Below are 16,714 nucleotides of genomic sequence, written 5' to 3' on the forward strand. Positions count from 1 at the left end.
ACTAATCAATAACATATGCACAATAAATAACATATGCTTAGAGTATATAATTTAGTTAATTTTGATATATGTGTGAAAAAATTTCACACAGAGAATACATTCAGTACTCCAAATATTTCCTCCTTCCACACTTGATAACCATTATCAGCGCTAGTCCTCCGACAATCATAACATCCTGTTTTTTCCTTTCTCGCATATTTAAATCAGGCTATGTATTCAAAGTTCAAATAGAATTCAGATATAATTGAGGCAATGCTCAAGACAGCCAAAAAACAAATATCTAAAAGATGCACCTGGTTGTATTTACCCACTTTTGTTACTGTAATAAAATACTTGACATGGGATAATTTGTGAGGAGGAAAATATTTATCCCATGATTCTGCAGGTCAAAGGGCATGGTGCCATTTTCTGCTTAGCTCTATAAGGGTTTCATGGGGTACCACATGCCAGTGGGAAGGATGAGTACAAGAGCGTGTGACAGAGTGAGACCTGGAAAGTCAGGAAGCCAGAAGCTGAGGGTCAAATTTCATCATACTTTACTTATTAGAACAGAAATCTCTTTGGAGGTCGAGATCCCCAATGCTTTAATCACCTCCCACTTGGCTTGAACGTCAAAGTCCCATCATCCCATAAGGTCATCCAAAGAGAACAAAGTGTCTAAGACAGGAACTTTCAGAGGAAAAGCCACATTCAAACCATAAAACTAATCTGGGAGGATTCATCGTCATTTGATTTTGCACTCATGCTAAGAGCCACTCCTCATTACTATTCATCATCCAAAGCTAAGATACACTTGGGTCAGGATGTTACTTAGCCTCAGCAGCAATATATAGTAGCCATAGCTAAAATTGAAGATTTTAAAATATAACTTATAATATATAAGAAGCCATCAGACACAAAACTACATTTCTTTCAAAACATCTTTAAAAGACCAAGATTCCCAAGATAGATGCATTGAAGACATGTATTCATATTCATACAGTGGTCTTAGGGGTAAACAGATATGACCTCAAAAATCTAGGCATCCCTATTATCCCCATGGAGACAGCCTTATGACAGTTCCTTATAGCAATCAGTCTGGGGGTAGAGAGATGCTTCAGTGGCTTAGACCTGTTCTTTCAGAGGGCCTACATCTGGGTCCCAGCACCCACAGCAGGCAGCTCATGATTGCCTGTTACTCCAGCTCTCCATTCATCTGTGGATGCTTCAGGCACCTTCACTCATATGCACAGACCCACACACACAGAGGAATACATAAACACATAATTGAAAAACAAACTAAATTTCTCTTTAGAAGATAGGGTACTCAGATTTCTATCTTCGGTTAATTATGAATTTCCCTAAGCAAACACTATCATATACAAGACTATTTTCTTCTCTAGTGTTTCTTGTTTGCACTTGGCTTTGGACAAGGCAAAATATCATGGCTATCAAACCCTCTACCCCCTTTCCTTACCAGAATACAAACCCTCTATGTCCTCTGCTTCTGACTGCCTCTGAGATTAGGCTACTCTATTGTGCTGTGTTGAGTTCACTCAGAAGATTTGGATTTTCCAGATGGCAGCACAGCTCCCTAACTTCCTCCCCTAATCACAGTGTGTAGCCCGATTTTGGTCAGCTGTTCATGTCACCACTCCTACTAATATCCTGTCCTGACTTCTAAGTGCTCTCAAGAGAAAAAAAAAATTCAAGCCACATAACAAACTCTTAGTCCGGGTTTCTATTCCTGCACAAAACATCATGATCAAAAAGCAAGTTGGGGAGGAAAGGGTTTAATCAGCCTACACTTCCACTTTGCTGTTCATCACCAAAGGAAATCAGAGCTGGAACTCAAGCAGCTCAGGAAGCAAGAACTGATGCAGAGGCCATGGAGGGATGTTACTTAGTGGTTTGCTTCCTCTGGCTTGCTCAGCTTGCTTTCTTATAGAACTCAAGACTAACAGCCCAGGGATGGCACCACCCACAACGGGCTGGCCCTCCCCCCTTGATCACTAGCTGAGCAAAGGCCTTACAGCTTGATCTCATGGAAGCATTTTCTCAAGGGAGGCTCCTTTCTCTGTGGTAACTCCAGCTTGTGTCAAGTTGACCCACAAAACCAGCCAGTACACAAACCATGCTTCTCTACTACCTCTCCACCTCCAACCTCTGTCATACCCTCACTTGCCCACAATGCCACACAAATAGATCCTCTGAAGTAATCTTTAATATCTTCTCATACTGAATGCCTAGCGCATACCCTCCCCATGCCTGATGTCTACTTTCCTTTCCAATGAGTTAGTATTAAGGCTTCTAGAAGCTTTAATACTTCTGTGTCATTCGGTAATGTTCCCATCTAAGGCTAGTGAAACTTGTAGTGTATTTACTCTCTCTCAAAAAAAAAACAAAACAAAACTACACACCTGCCTTAGTCAGGATTTGTATTCCTGCACAAATCATCATGACACATAAAACCAACTAGTACAACAACACAACCTATCTTATGTCTCCGTGACAGAGACTCATTTGTCCATTTATTTCTCCAACTTTTCATAATGTGAACAGGATGAACAAAGAGAGTATCACTTATTGTGTCCCATGTCTTGGGATTTCAATGTCTACATATTGCATAAACACTAAGCCCTCATTTTTTGACATGTTCAGACATGAGAAGTGTAGGAGATGCATTTTTCTCCAAGACAGAATCACATCGTGGCTAATAATCCCTCTCGTGGGATGGATGGCTGTGTTGGTGCAGGAAGGCAGTATTAACTTCATCTCAGAAACTCATGTTGTTAGCATAGTAATCTACCAAGACTAACTAATAAGCACGCAAGACACTGAGGGACCACAAATGAAGTCAATAAAGACAGCAGACTTGGTTTGCGCTTAGTAGCACAATTATCTGCACCACATAGTCACTTATGCATTTTTAAGACTCCAATAAGTCAGAAATGATATATGCTTAATTATGAGTAACTATTACCATAATGCTATTTTTTAAAATAAAACTGCTTCTCATGGCAAACAAATTCATGGCCCCAAATCACTCAGAGGTATTCATGAAACCCCAGAAGACATCATTTTGAAAACGGGCCCTCCAGTGAGTGAGCAATTTGACCCTCGAGTATACATTTCTCAATCTGCCTCCCCACGATCACAGTGTTCACAAAGCACTTAGGCTACATTAAAAAGCTACAGAATGTGGTGTGATTTGATGAAGTAAAATAATACTAAAGTGGCTACAAGCTTTTCCTTAGAAGAAAAAGAAAGAAAGAAAGAAAATGTGTGCTCACCTGAAAACACATCGAGTCTTACAGCCCCAGCATCTCTGGAAACAATACAAAAATAACATTAATTCACAGGGGGGAAAAAGTGTTTTAAAAATAACATTAATCTCCATAGCTTACGTGAGGTATAACCTATTGTCAGATATCAATACAGAAATCATAAATCACTTAAGGTAAACTTCTACGATGGTTCATTGTACATTTATGTACAAAGAATTGTCACCACCCATAATTTATGAATATTACAAAAGCTAAAACTTAGAACCTTAAAAGACTGGATATGGAATTTAGTGGTAGTTATAAGAAAAGGTTCAAATGCACATAAATATAGTATTTGTATTTTAAAACTTCATAGAGAAGAATAAAAAGCAATCGGATGATTTTTCACGACATATTCCAGTTCAAAAACTGAAAAAAAAGAGAAATTATTATGCCATTTGTACCATATGACCATATTTTTAAAGGCATCTATTATATACATGTTCAAATGAAATGTTTTCCTTTGAAATGGTGGGGATGAGGGCCCAGGCCTCATTTATGCTAGGAAAATGCTTCACCCACCCCTCAATATGTCAACAGAAGATTTTCCTGTAAAGGTAAACTAAGGCCTGGGGACCCAGTCTTTATAAATAAAGTTTTATTAGAACCCAATTGAACTTGTTCACTGAAGCACTGAGTATGGTTTTCTTAGCCCTTCACCAGCAGAACTAAACAATTTCAACAGATGCTGGACAACCTTCAGAGACAAATCTATTTTCTGGTCACAAAAAACATTCTGATTGCTGCTCTATGAGAAGAGATTAACAGTGACTTCTTCTTGTTGTTGTTCTTTTTTTCTCCCCATATTTTCTCAGCTTTGTAAATTCATAGCTATTTCTTGTATTTCAAGATTTGTGGAAGTAAAAAATCTCTAAAGCAAAAGAGGAAGGGCCCCAAATCCTGGCTTCCATATCGGGTGTAAGAGAAGACAGGCTGACAAGGAGGGACAGGTTCTCTCAGCTGATGGCAAAGGATGTGTGCAAAAGGAAAAGAGAGTCTGAGGGAGGGTTGGGGCTGCATCAGCTCAGTACAGATGCAACAGTCAGAGAGGGAGAGGGAGTACTATACCAAATAAACTGAGAGAAGCACACTGCACTCAGTCTGCCAGCCTGGTAGAGAACCCCGCCTTTGCTGTTTCCTGTAGCTAAAAATACCTTAAGGCTCTCATGACATACAAACTCTGCAATTTCTTTCAGCCATTTTCTTAATTGTTTCCCATATATAAAACAAGCACTGAGTGGGACAAGGACTGTAGTCTCCTCTAGTCCTCACTGCAATCCTGTCTGTGGCTGTCAATACTTGCACTGTACAGGTGTGCCTTTCGCTGAGAACCGTGAACACATCAGGTGCTCAGTAAATACCATTGGACTGGTTAAATGTTTGCTAGGTTTGTTTGTTTGTTGTTTGTTTTTCTTGTGTGTTAGACATCTAATAAAAGGCCAGGCACATGAGAACAAATATGCTATCACTGAGCCATGCTCCCAACAGAGACTAATAGTTTTAAAGAAACAGTCAGTTTATGCAGACTGCTCACTGGATGCTTTATGTAGCATTTCTGCTTCAGCCCAGGAAATGTTCTCTTTGTATCACCACAGCACTAGCCACCCCTCCAGCACTGCTTTCTATGTTGCCACCCTTCCTTCCTCTTCTCTACACAGAATCATTAAAGTTCGAATATAATGCAAAATTATTTATTAGAGTAATAGGGAAGTTTTACAAAATCCTTCAGACCAACTGAGCAGCTTAAATAAAATATTAAATGTACATTTTCTTTTGATGTTTAATATCAGCATCTAAACAAGGGTGAAAAACATCAGTGTCTGCCAAAGACAGAAAAAAGACCAATGTGTTCCCCGGGGGCAACAGAGACATAAAGCAAGGCAGAAGGAGCGGTCTAGTCCTATGAAGATGCCTGCCACATGTCACTTTTCCCATTACATCAGGGAAAGTAGGAGACATGAGAGAGGAGATAGGGAGGGACAGGGAGGGAGAGGAAGAAGGATTGGGTAGAGAGGAAGAGGGAAGGGGAGGGGAGAGGCAGAGGAAGGGAGAGACCGTGCATGTTCATGTGGGTAACAACAGCATGTAGAGATTGGAGGAAATCTCACGTCTTCTCAATAATACTATTCATCCTTTCAAGAAAAAAATCTCACCGCCAATATTCTAATTAGAATAGATGGGCCAGCCAGTGAGCATGGGAATCCCGCTGCCTCCACCTCCCCACACTGGAGTTACAACTGCCCCATACTGTGACCTCTGGGATCCTTGTGCTCACAAGGCATGTCCTTTATTGAACAAGCCCCCCTCCGCACCCGCAGCCTGCCTTTTACTGCTTGAACCCTATCTTCCTTTTCTTTCCAGACTCAGTGCAAACAAGAGATGTGCTGGAGTTGGAGTTTCACAAATGCAACCCGGAAAACTGTTTTCTCCATCTTCTCCCTCCTGCCTCAGGCCAAGTCAGTCTTCCATTCCCCAGTCACCTTGACCATCCTCTGCAGTGTAAAGCTATTCTCCCGGAACCCTTCCTGCTTCATCCTGTTTTTAACTACCCTTCTCACTCTAACAAATATGTGAAATACAGGAAAAGAGAAACCTGGCAATTCAGACAAATGTGTTCTTTCAGAGTCAGAGATAATGAAGCTCCTGAAAATGGCGTGTTCAGAAGCAGCCAGAATCTAGGGGTATCTGGGGAATCCTTGTAGGAGCAGCAGTTACCCCAAACTACAGAGAAACCAACCATGGTGATCCTCGGTCCTGGCCCCATCCCTCATAGCTCCAGACTTGAATTCATTGTTCCTAGATTGAATGATTTATTATTTTCTAACTTACAGAAAGAGAATTTAAAAAAAAAGTGCTAGCGTCTTATTCCCTTCTTGGTGCTTGGAGGAGTTCCTAGGATGTTAGCTAATTACTATACTCTATATGTGCTCTCACGAGGTCATCTTACTTCTAAGGGTCGAAATGAGAGGCAATCTCAAGAATCTGATGTTATCAACTAGTGATGGGAAATGTAGCTCCCCCATTAAGAGCCTTCATCTGAAAACTACAGGGTGTTTCTTGGCTAGACTTCTCTTGCTGCAAAGAAAGTAAGTGCTTTTCAACAGAGAATAGAAATATAAACAAGTCAGTATTCAACTGAGCTGAGACATGGAGGTCTGAGTTAGGTATGGTGGTGTGTTCCCACAATACCAAAACTTGGGAGGTTGGGGGAGCAAGAAATCATGAACTTGAAGCCAATCCTACAGGGGAAACCTGAGGCAGACTGTGCTGTATTTTGATGTCAGAACATGTCTGATAGGAAACAATCAAAACAAACCAAAACTAATCTTTCTCAAGTCTTCCAAAACACACTACGGGCTGAATCTTAAATCCCTAAAGAGGCGCTTGCCTAGCATGCGCAAGGCCCTGGGTTCAGTCCCCAGCTCCGAAAAAAAAAAATCCCTAAAGAGGATACTTAAGCCTCGTTACCTTCATCAGACTTAGTAACATGTGGTACTGGCTTCTATAGCCACATGGCTATTGAATTACTTTTAGCACGGAGCAACTGAATAACTTTGCATAACTTTTAATAAAGCACCTAGTCTCTCTGTACGCCAAGTCTATGTGTCTGGAGATGGTATAATGACCCCCACCTCAGAGTGACACTGAAGAGACACGTGAGTTATGTGATGTCAGGGCACGGTTGTCAACTTGACATGCCTGGGAAGAGGGAGCCTTAGTCAGGGAACTTCTTCTATCAAAGAGGCCTGTGAGATGTCGAGGATATTTCTTGATGACTAGTACATCCCTAGCTGATGAACTTCTGTCATCTAAAAACAACCATCAGAGTAAGCCAGGAAACAGCACTTCTCCATGGTCTCTGCTTCACTTCCTACCTCTTGCTTCCTGCCTATGCTTCCTGCAGTGATGACTTGTGATTTGGAAGCAGAAGCCAAATAAACCCTGTTTCCCCTCAAGTTGCTTTTGGTCAGTGCTTTGTCACGACAACAGAAAGAGAACTAGGACAAGTTGAGGTGTGTGTGTGTGTGTGTGTGTGTGTGTGTGTGTGTGTGTGTGTGTGTGTGTGTGTAAACACATGGCATACAGGAAGAGATAAGCAACAGCTACTGGTTAGTACAACTGGCTTCAAAGACAACTTCAGGAGCATTAAGACACAGTGAGCACTGATATTTAATTCAACAAACAGCTGAATGGGCTGCTTTCACATAACTGCTAATAGAAAAGCAGATAGCCAGGATCCTAGAGCTGCAGATGTGACACCACAAATTAAGTAAAGGTGTGGAATGCTCTCATTTCGTCTATACTTGGAATGTGTAGGAAAATAAATTCCAGTATATTCCAGATAGGAGATAATAGCTCTTAGGCCTCAAACCCTGGACAAATGCCTAACTGAAGTGCCTATTAACTTACCCAGGCAGACTCTGGCTGCCAGCCTCCCTCCCTGTTATAAGGTCCTCCTGCCTGGCATGACCTGGACCCTACTCTCAACTCCCAAGCTCAGGGGCCGTACTGCCTCCCCCCACCCCCAGCTTCTCTTTGCTATATAACCTAGCTATTTGGGGCTCTGCCTGTCTCTTGTTACTCCTGGTCTCTTTGGCTCCTGGTACCTTTCTCTTCTCCTTTTAATCTGTCAGTCATGTTCATTCTGAACCCTAACAGATATCTGGGCCTCTGTCTATGCTCTATCTTGTATCTACAGTTAAAACAACAACAACAACAACAACAACAACAACAACAGCAACAACAACAGCAACACTCCTTCAACCCCTTAGGGAATAGTCCTGTCTACCTTTTATTTCTTTATTATTTTAGTATTATAGTTTTATTTCAAATATAAATAGACTATATTTGTGTCTGGAAATTTCCCCAATGATCTTTGTTTACAGATACATCTTACCTTGCATTGTCCAGCAACTCAGCCAGTGCTCCAAAGAGGAAACTGTGAGTTGTGCTGATGAGGAAATAAAGGGAGAAGGAAGAGGTGAGGCAAGTATGTAATCAGAGTAAGGTTTCAGATACAGTCAAATCTTCTGCAGCTCTAAACAGCTCACCAGATAAGAGGGGATGAGGGAGGGATTTGATTATGGACGGGGAGGAAGAAAAATACATAAGGAGAAGGAGGGAGGAGGGATAACTGACACTGAGGATGCTTGAAAAAGACATAGGCGATAGTGATATTTACCTAATATATATAATATGTATAAGTGTGTAACATGCATATGATGAATTATATTTTAATCAAAGTTAGTTTTAAAAACTACTTGCTAAGACCCTGACATAGATCCTATATATTGTAAAGCTAAAGGAAGAACACATTTTTCAGTTAATTTTATTTAAGTTTTTTGTGGGTTTTATTTTTGGTTTTTGTTTATTTGTGGGCTTCTTTGGGTTTGTTGTCGTGGTCGTCATTGTTTAGTTTTTGATTGGTTGGTTGGAGTTTGTTTGTTTGGTTGGTTTTGGTTTTGTTTTCTGAGATACAGTTTCTCTAAATAGCTCTGGATATCCTGAAACTCACTCTAGAGAGAAGGCTGACCTCAAACACAGAGATCCACCTGCCTCTGTCTCCTCAGTGCTGGGATTAAAAGCATGTGCTACCACTGCCTGGCTTATCATTTAAAGATATATCTGTTTATATTTTTATATGTATGAGCCTTTGTTTGTATGTAAGTGTGTGCTCCATGTGAACTCCTGATTCCTAGAGAGACCAGAAGAGAATATGTCATTCCCTAGAACTGGAGTTAGAGATGGCTGTGAACTACCATGTGGATGCTAGGAATTGAACCAGGGACCTCTGAAACAGCAGCCAGTGTTCCTAACTGCTGAGTCATCTCTCTAGCCTCTTAGTTTGTTTCTTTGTTAATATTTTGTTAGCAGACAAAGAAATTGGCTTCATTGCACAATTTTCATACATATGTATGGTTATATTTTGCTCTATAAACATGTTTTACCAAAATACCTTAGTAAAAGGGAGATTCCATGGAACTTACTATTGCTACAAATCACTTTGATCTCTTAAATATACCTCATAAATATGATTAAGTGGGTTTTTTCTTAAAATTAATAATTAATAGAACTTTGAAACAAATCATTCTTGAAGAATACTAAAAACCTGTGGATACAGAAATTAGCAGGCACCCTGTTCACCCCCACTGTCTATAATTTTGTGTGAAGCCTTCCCAAAGTTGGAAAGGCATTTGTGAGTGAGCTTCCCAGATGCCTTGAACTCTCTCCTGAGCCCTAATGCCATAATCTTTCAAGAATATGGCGGTTGGCCTTTCTCTGTGTTCCCCACTTCTAATACTTGCAGGGAACAGTGATCTGTGAATGATATCAGACTCCCCTCAGGATCAGATGCTTGCTTTCCATTTCCTGATGTGGACACACAGACACCACAGTGCATTCATACAAGGGGAAAAAGCACCACTGAATTGCTTTAAAACTTCAGGCTGAGGGAGAGAAAACGAAAATTTGGGGAGCATTTCTAGGAAGTGCCAGAGACCTGGGAAGAGGGAGGAAGTCTCAGGGAGTCTATAGGGGTGACTGTAGCTGAGACTTCTAGCAGTAGGGGAGATGGATCCTGAAGTGTCCATCTCCTATAGCCAGGCAAGACTCCCAGTGGAGGGATAAGTACACCAACTCACCCGCAAAACCTTCAACCCAAAATGCATCCTGCCTACAAGGTGTGCAGGGACAAAGAAGGAGCAGAGACTGAAGAATGGCCAACCAGTAACCAGCCTAACTTGAGACCCATCCCACGGGCAAGCACCAATTCCTGCCACTGTTAATGATACTCTGCTATGCTTGCAAACAGGAACCTAGCACGACCATCCTCTGAGAGCTCCACCCAACAGATGATGGAAACAGATACAGAAACGCACAGCCAAACATAAGACAGAGCTTGGAGAATCTTGTGGAAGAGTCGGGGAAGAATTGAGGGAACCAAATGAGACAGGGACTCCACAGGAAGACTAACAGAGTCAACTAACCTGAACCTTTGGGGCCTGCAAGAAATTGAACTACAACCAATAAGCAAGCATGACTGGACCCATCTTCCCTCCATATGTAGCAGATGGGCAGCTTGGTCTTCATGTAGGTCCCTCAGTAACTTTAGCAGGGCCTGTACCTGAATCTGTTGCCTGCCTGTGGATCCCATTCCCTAAATTGAGTTGCCTTGTCTGGCTTCAATGGGAGAGGATGTGCCTAGTCCCACAGTGATTTGATATGCCAGGGTGGAGTGATACCCAAGGGGAGCTCTCTTTTCTCAGAGCAAAAGGGAAGGAATGGAGGCTGTGTAAAGAAGGATGGGGAAGAGGGAGGACTGACAATGGGATATAAAGTGAATAAATAAATTATTGGAAACTTCAAGTCTTGGGCAGCACCTTAGTTTAAATGCATTTAATAAAATATACATGCCAGGCAGTGGTGGTGCATGCCTTTAATCCCAGAACTCAGAAGGCATAAGCAAGTGGACAGCCTAGTCTACAAAGTGAATTCTAGGACAGCCAGGGCTAAATAAAGAAACCTTGTCTCAAAGAAAACAAAATACGGCAGGATTAATATAGTAAAAATGGCCATTTTACCAAAAGCAATCTACACATTCAATGCAATCCCCATCAAAATGCCAATCCAATTCTTCAAAGAGATAGACAGAACAATTTGCAAATTCATCTGGAATAACAAAAAACCCAGGATAGCTAAAACTATCCTCAACAATAAAAGGACTTCAGGGGGAATCACTATCCCTGAACTCAAGCAGTATTACAGAGCAATAGTGATAAAAACTGCATGGTATTGGTACAGAGACAGACAGATAGACCAATGGAATAGAATTGAAGACCCAGAAATGAACCCACACACCTATGGTCACTTGATTTTTGACAAAGGAGCCAAAACCATCCAATGGAAAAAAGATAGCATTTTCAGCAAATGGTGCTGGTTCAACTGGAGGGCAACATGTAGAAGAATGCAGATCGATCCATGCTTATCACCCTGTACAAAGCTTAAGTCCAAGTGGATCAAGGACCTCCACAGCAAACCAGACACACTCAAACTAATAGAAGAAAAACGAGGGAAGCATCTGGAACACATGGGCACTGGAAAAAATTTCCTGAACAAAACACCAATAGCTTATGCTCTAAGATCAAGAATCGACAAATGGGATCTCATAAAACTGCAAAGCTTCTGTAAGGCAAAGGACACTGTGGTTAGGACAAAACGGCAACCAACAGATTGGGAAAAGATCTTTACCAATCCTACAACAGATAGAGGCCTATATCCAAAATATACAAAGAACTCAAGAAGTTAGACCACAGGGAGACAAATAACCCTATTAAAAAATGGGGTTCAGAGCTAAACAAACAATTCACAGCTGAGGAATGCCGAATGGCTGAGAAACACCTAAAGAAATGTTCAACATCTTTAGTCATAAGGGAAATGCAAATCAAAACAACCCTGAGATTTCACCTCACACCAGTGAGAATGGCTAAGATCAAAAACTCAGGTGACAGCAGATGCTGGCGAGGATGCGGAGAAAGAGGAACACTCCTCCATTGTTGGTGGGATTGCAGACTGGTACAACCGTTCTGGAAATCAGTCTGGAGGTTCCTCAGAAAATTGGACATTGAACTGCCTGAGGATCCAGCTATACCTCTCTTGGGCATATACCCAAAAGATGCCCCAACCTATAAAAAAGACACGTGCTCCACTATGTTCATAGCAGCCTTATTTATAATAGCCAGAAGCTGGAAAGAACCCAGATGCCCTTCAGCAGAGGAATGGATACAGAAAATGTGGTACATCTACACAATGGAATATTACTCAGCTATCAAAAACAATGGCTTTATGAAATTTGTAGGCAAATGGTTGGAACTGGAAAATATCATCCTGAGTGAGCTAACCCAATCACAGAAAGACATACATGGTATGCACTCACTGATAAGTGGCTATTAGCCCAAATGCTTGAATTACCCTAGATCCCTAGAACAAATGAAACTCAAGACGGATGATCAAAATGTGAATGCTTCAGTCCTTCTCTAAAAGGGGAACAAGAATACCCTTGGCAGGGAATAGAGAGGCAAAGATTAAAACAGAGACTGAAGGAACACCCATTCAGAGCCTGCCCCACATGTGGCCCATACTTATACAGCCACCCAATTAGACAAGATGGATGAAGCAAAGAAGTGCAGACCGACAGGAGCCGGATGTAGATCGCTCCTGAGAGACACAGCCAGAATACACCAAATACAGAGGCGAATGCCAGCAGCAAACCACTGAACTAAGAATAGGACCCCCGTTGAAGGAATCAGAGAAAGAACTGGAAGAGCTTGAAGGGGCTCGAGACCCCATGTGTACAACAATGCCAAGCAACCAGAGCTTCCAGGGACTAAGCCACTATCTAAAGACTATACATGGACTGACCCTGGACTCTGACCTCATAGGTAGCAATGAATATCCTAGTAAGAGCACCAGTGGAAGGGGAAGCCCGGGGTCCTGCTAAGACTGAACCCCCAGTGAACTAGACTGTTGGGGGGAGGGCGGCAATGGGGGGAGGGTTGGGAGGGGAACACCCATAAGGAAGGGGAGGGAGGAGGGGGATGTTTGCCCGGAAACCAAAGAATTATTAGTAAGTATTAAATAAATTAAAAAAAATTAATTCACCAAGAAGTGAAGTCTAGGAGCATTGATGTTCAAAGAATTAACATTAAAGTTTAATAAAATTAAAAAGAAAACAAAATACACATACATAAGCCAAATTTAACTTCAAATTCAGATGCTAAGGACTTTTGAGTCTGTTCTTTAAATTTTCTAATTTATTTAAAAATAAGTACTAGCAGGCTCTGAATGGCCGTTTCATCAGTCTCTGATCCAAACTTTGCCTCCATAGCCCCACCTATGAATATTTTTGTTCCCCCTTTTAAGAACACCCTTATAGAAGAAGGGGGGGGGATGGGATAGGAGGCTTATGTCCTGGAAACCGGGAAAGGGAATAACATTTGAAATGTAAATAAAAATATTCAATAAAGAAAAAATAAATACTAGCAAAGGAAGAATGAGAGAGTGAAGGAGGCTAAAGACAAGAGAAATTTCAAGTGTTTCCTTCGTGTGTACAGTATAAATGGCAGTACAGGAGGACCAACAAAAAGGAGGCAGGAAGACTAGAGAGTATATTGGGGGGGGGGACATATAAGCAAAGTACAATGACATATGTGTATAAAACATCTTATTTAACTCAGTATTCTGTAAGCTATTTTTAAATTAGTTTTTTAAATCACCAAAATTATCCTGTTAACAGCTGTCCTTCGCTGAAGGAAACTAGTATAAAAATATAAAACATTGTTTTAAATAAAAGATATGATCTAAAAAAATCATTACTTCAAAGCACAAGCCTTTCCAGTGAATTTAAAATTAAAATTAAAATGCTGGGACTGGAGATACAGTGCTGTGGTTCAAGGCATTTGTCATTCTTTAGACTAAAAGATCTGAGTTTGAATTCCGTTCCCAGCATCCAAACTGGGTGCTATAATTGCCAGTAATTCTAGTTCCACAGGGTCTAACACCCTCTTCTGACCTCCATGGACACACATGGAAGACACACACATACATACAAATTATAAATATGTATTTTTGTCTATATTATTTTAATTTTTAATCAAACTGTAACACATAACCAACCCACCAGTAATTCACAATAATTCTAGGCAAACATTCTAACACTAAGCTATGTCCCTGACTCCTCAAAGTGTAAAACTTCCAACCCTAACTTTTATGTGATTTTTCCGTGCTAGCTCACTCATGATATTTTTATAAACATTTGCCATGTCCTCCTGTGTATAGATAGGATCTTTCCTTCTTGGAATTCAAGTCATAATCTAGGTATGGCTATCTTCATACTAATAACAAGAATGACTCTGACACTCATATCTCCTCTCGCCCTTGCACAGGAGAACTCTGTCCTTTTGAAGGGCCAGGGTGGAAACTCACCAAACAAGTAAAGATCTCAAAGCAGGAAAGTGATTGAGACCATACTAAATGTTTGATGGATACAGAGAACCGGCTAAAGTAAAGGCATGTCTGGGTCATTTAGGAATTCCTGCCCCAGTGGAGAAGGGTTTGTACAGGCCAAAGAGCAAGTGGAAAATACTGTAATTTTTTTTGATGAATGGCCTTTCTAGCTGGTTCACTTTCAGCCTGGAAGCTTCAGAATACATGGGCCTGGGAGGATCTGGGGTAGGAAACACAGCACCAGTGAAGAGGCTGTATGGAGGGTGGTTCACCAGAGAGATAATGTTGGCTTGGGCTGAAGTCAATGGCAGAAAGGATGGAAAGAATGTTGAGTGTCTTAGAGAAAACATGAGCTTAATTATGATTTAGGGTGTAGAGACCGAATATAGAATATAGACAGCAATCCCAGAATGTGAGAGGCTAAGTCAGAAGATTTTGAAGTTTGAGATCACTCTGGGTTACACAACAAAACCCTATTTCAAATGTCAAGCAAAAAGTTTAGAAGTTGAGATGTCCCATCCTTCCAGCTTAAAACCACTCTCCATGGCAGGCACATATCTGCTTGGCACAGCCTGTCCTCCTCTGTTACCTCAGAATCTCAGAGTGACCTACAGAATATGACAACCCTTCCCTGGATTTCCATACACTTCCATTCCTGTGGTTAAAACTTGCTCCATCCATCCTATCAGTTGGTACTCTGTGTAAACACAAATTACATGTAATTCCTAAACACCAACACACCACATGAATGGCAGGTCATTGCTGTGCCAAACTCCAGGTGACAAATGGCACACAAAAAAATTCAGTCACTGCAATCTGACTGTGGTAGCCTTTTCTAATCTCTGGTTTTACTTTCTGTGGACTTTTATTACCTTTTGTATCACACCAAAAATATTAATCGTAAAGTTTCAGAAATAAGCTGTCCATAGTTTAAGTGGTGTAGCCATCTAAGCAAGATCATGACCTTGCTTTATTTGCCTCATCATGGTGTATGGTCGTAAGTGGTCTGTATTATTATCCTAGTTCATCTCTTACTCTGTCCCATCAACTTTTCCACAGGCATATATGAATAGAAGAGATGAAGATATATCAACACAGACTATTGTCTTCATTTGTGGTTCTGTGTTAACCCAAATTTTAAAGATGCACTTGGGGAATCTTTGTCAATTGTCATAGTTAAGAACTGTACAATTTCTTTTCTATTTTCAATTTTGTGCGCAAGGGTGTTTTGATATAGGTACCTCTGAGTACCACAGTGGATGCCTTGTACCCTGGGAGGCCAGAAGATGGTGTTAGGAGTTACAGAGGTTTGTGAGTCGCCCTGTGGGTGCTTCAAATGGAACCCCAGTCCTCTGGAAGAGCAGCCAGTGCTCTTTAGTGCCTTGTCTTCTCTCTAGTCTGACACCATAATAGCTAGTAAGAAGACACCATACGCATCTGACTTAGCACAAGAAGGAAAAGTACTGGATTACTGCCCACAGCTGTTGAAATCTACACAAGCGAATTACTCTGTAATTTTTTTTTACAGTGTCTTGCAGAGTGTCTGAGTAAGAATAGAAAGGATGGGGAGTAAGCTTTCTAATCTGCTGGTCAATATTCACATCTGTTACATGATAAACATGGGACCATCTTTCCACTTGGCTTTAACTGAAGAGCATCAAAATTACTCAGTCTGTCCTCAGGTATAGAGAGTTATTACTCCCCTACTAAGTGCTCACACGCAGCATAAATACATTGTTAAAGCAGCTTTTGTTTTCCAATATAGTGGTAGCACGTGGTCTGAAACTATCCGGTACATTCCAACCCCTCTGGAAACTCACGAGTTTGCGTGGATGAAATCCAGATGCAGTTTTGCCCTCTGCAGCAAGGCATACTTGTCCATGTCTTCAAGCTCGACCTGAGGACACCAGAAGAGCCTGATGCCTAATCGGAAACTGTTGGCCCACGTCCACACCTACATCCACGACCACGCCTACATCCACACCCACGCCTACTTCCACGCCCACGCCTACACCCACGCCCACGCCTACACCCACGCCCACGCCTACACGCACGCCCACGCCCTAGTTGACAGGCAGAGCAGGAGCTCAACAGACACATTCGCCCCCTGGTGTCCTCAGCGTGGAAGTTCACCCTGCAATGTGGCTCCTCTCTGAAAGATTCCCATTTTGGTTTTATTGTTGTTGTTACTTTGTTTTGTTTCTGTTGTGTTTGTTTGAGACAGCATCTCTCTCCACTGTCCTGAGTCTCCTGGCGCTCACTATTTAAATCCGGCTGGCCTTGAACTCACAGAGATCCAGTTGCCTCTGTCCCTCAAGTGCTAAGAATTAAAGGCCTGTGCCACCATGCTAGGCCATTCTGGGAGATTCTTGAAAGCTGCTAGAAAGTGTCTGACTTGGCCTCTTTTC

The 16,714-nt window shown here is 41.5% G+C and overlaps 1 protein-coding gene across 1 annotated transcript in view; it reads right to left on the bottom strand.

The window, feature by feature from the left end:
• The window catches only part of Morc1 (MORC family CW-type zinc finger 1), a 205,472-nt gene extending 189,195 nt beyond the window's left edge, over nucleotides 1-16,277 (bottom strand). The window contains exons 1-3 of the mRNA NM_001172090.1: nucleotides 16,127-16,277; nucleotides 8,203-8,256; nucleotides 3,273-3,307 (exon numbers count right to left, since the gene is read on the bottom strand). Coding sequence (NP_001165561.1) covers nucleotides 3,273-3,307; nucleotides 8,203-8,256; nucleotides 16,127-16,188 — 151 coding nt within the window. The 5' untranslated portion in view covers nucleotides 16,189-16,277. The remainder of the gene's footprint in view (nucleotides 1-3,272; nucleotides 3,308-8,202; nucleotides 8,257-16,126) is intronic.
• Nucleotides 16,278-16,714: the final 437 nt, after the last annotated feature.

Source organism: Rattus norvegicus, chromosome 11 (genome assembly GCF_036323735.1).
Source record: "Rattus norvegicus strain BN/NHsdMcwi chromosome 11, GRCr8, whole genome shotgun sequence".
In the NCBI taxonomy this organism is placed as follows: domain Eukaryota; kingdom Metazoa; phylum Chordata; class Mammalia; order Rodentia; family Muridae; genus Rattus; species Rattus norvegicus.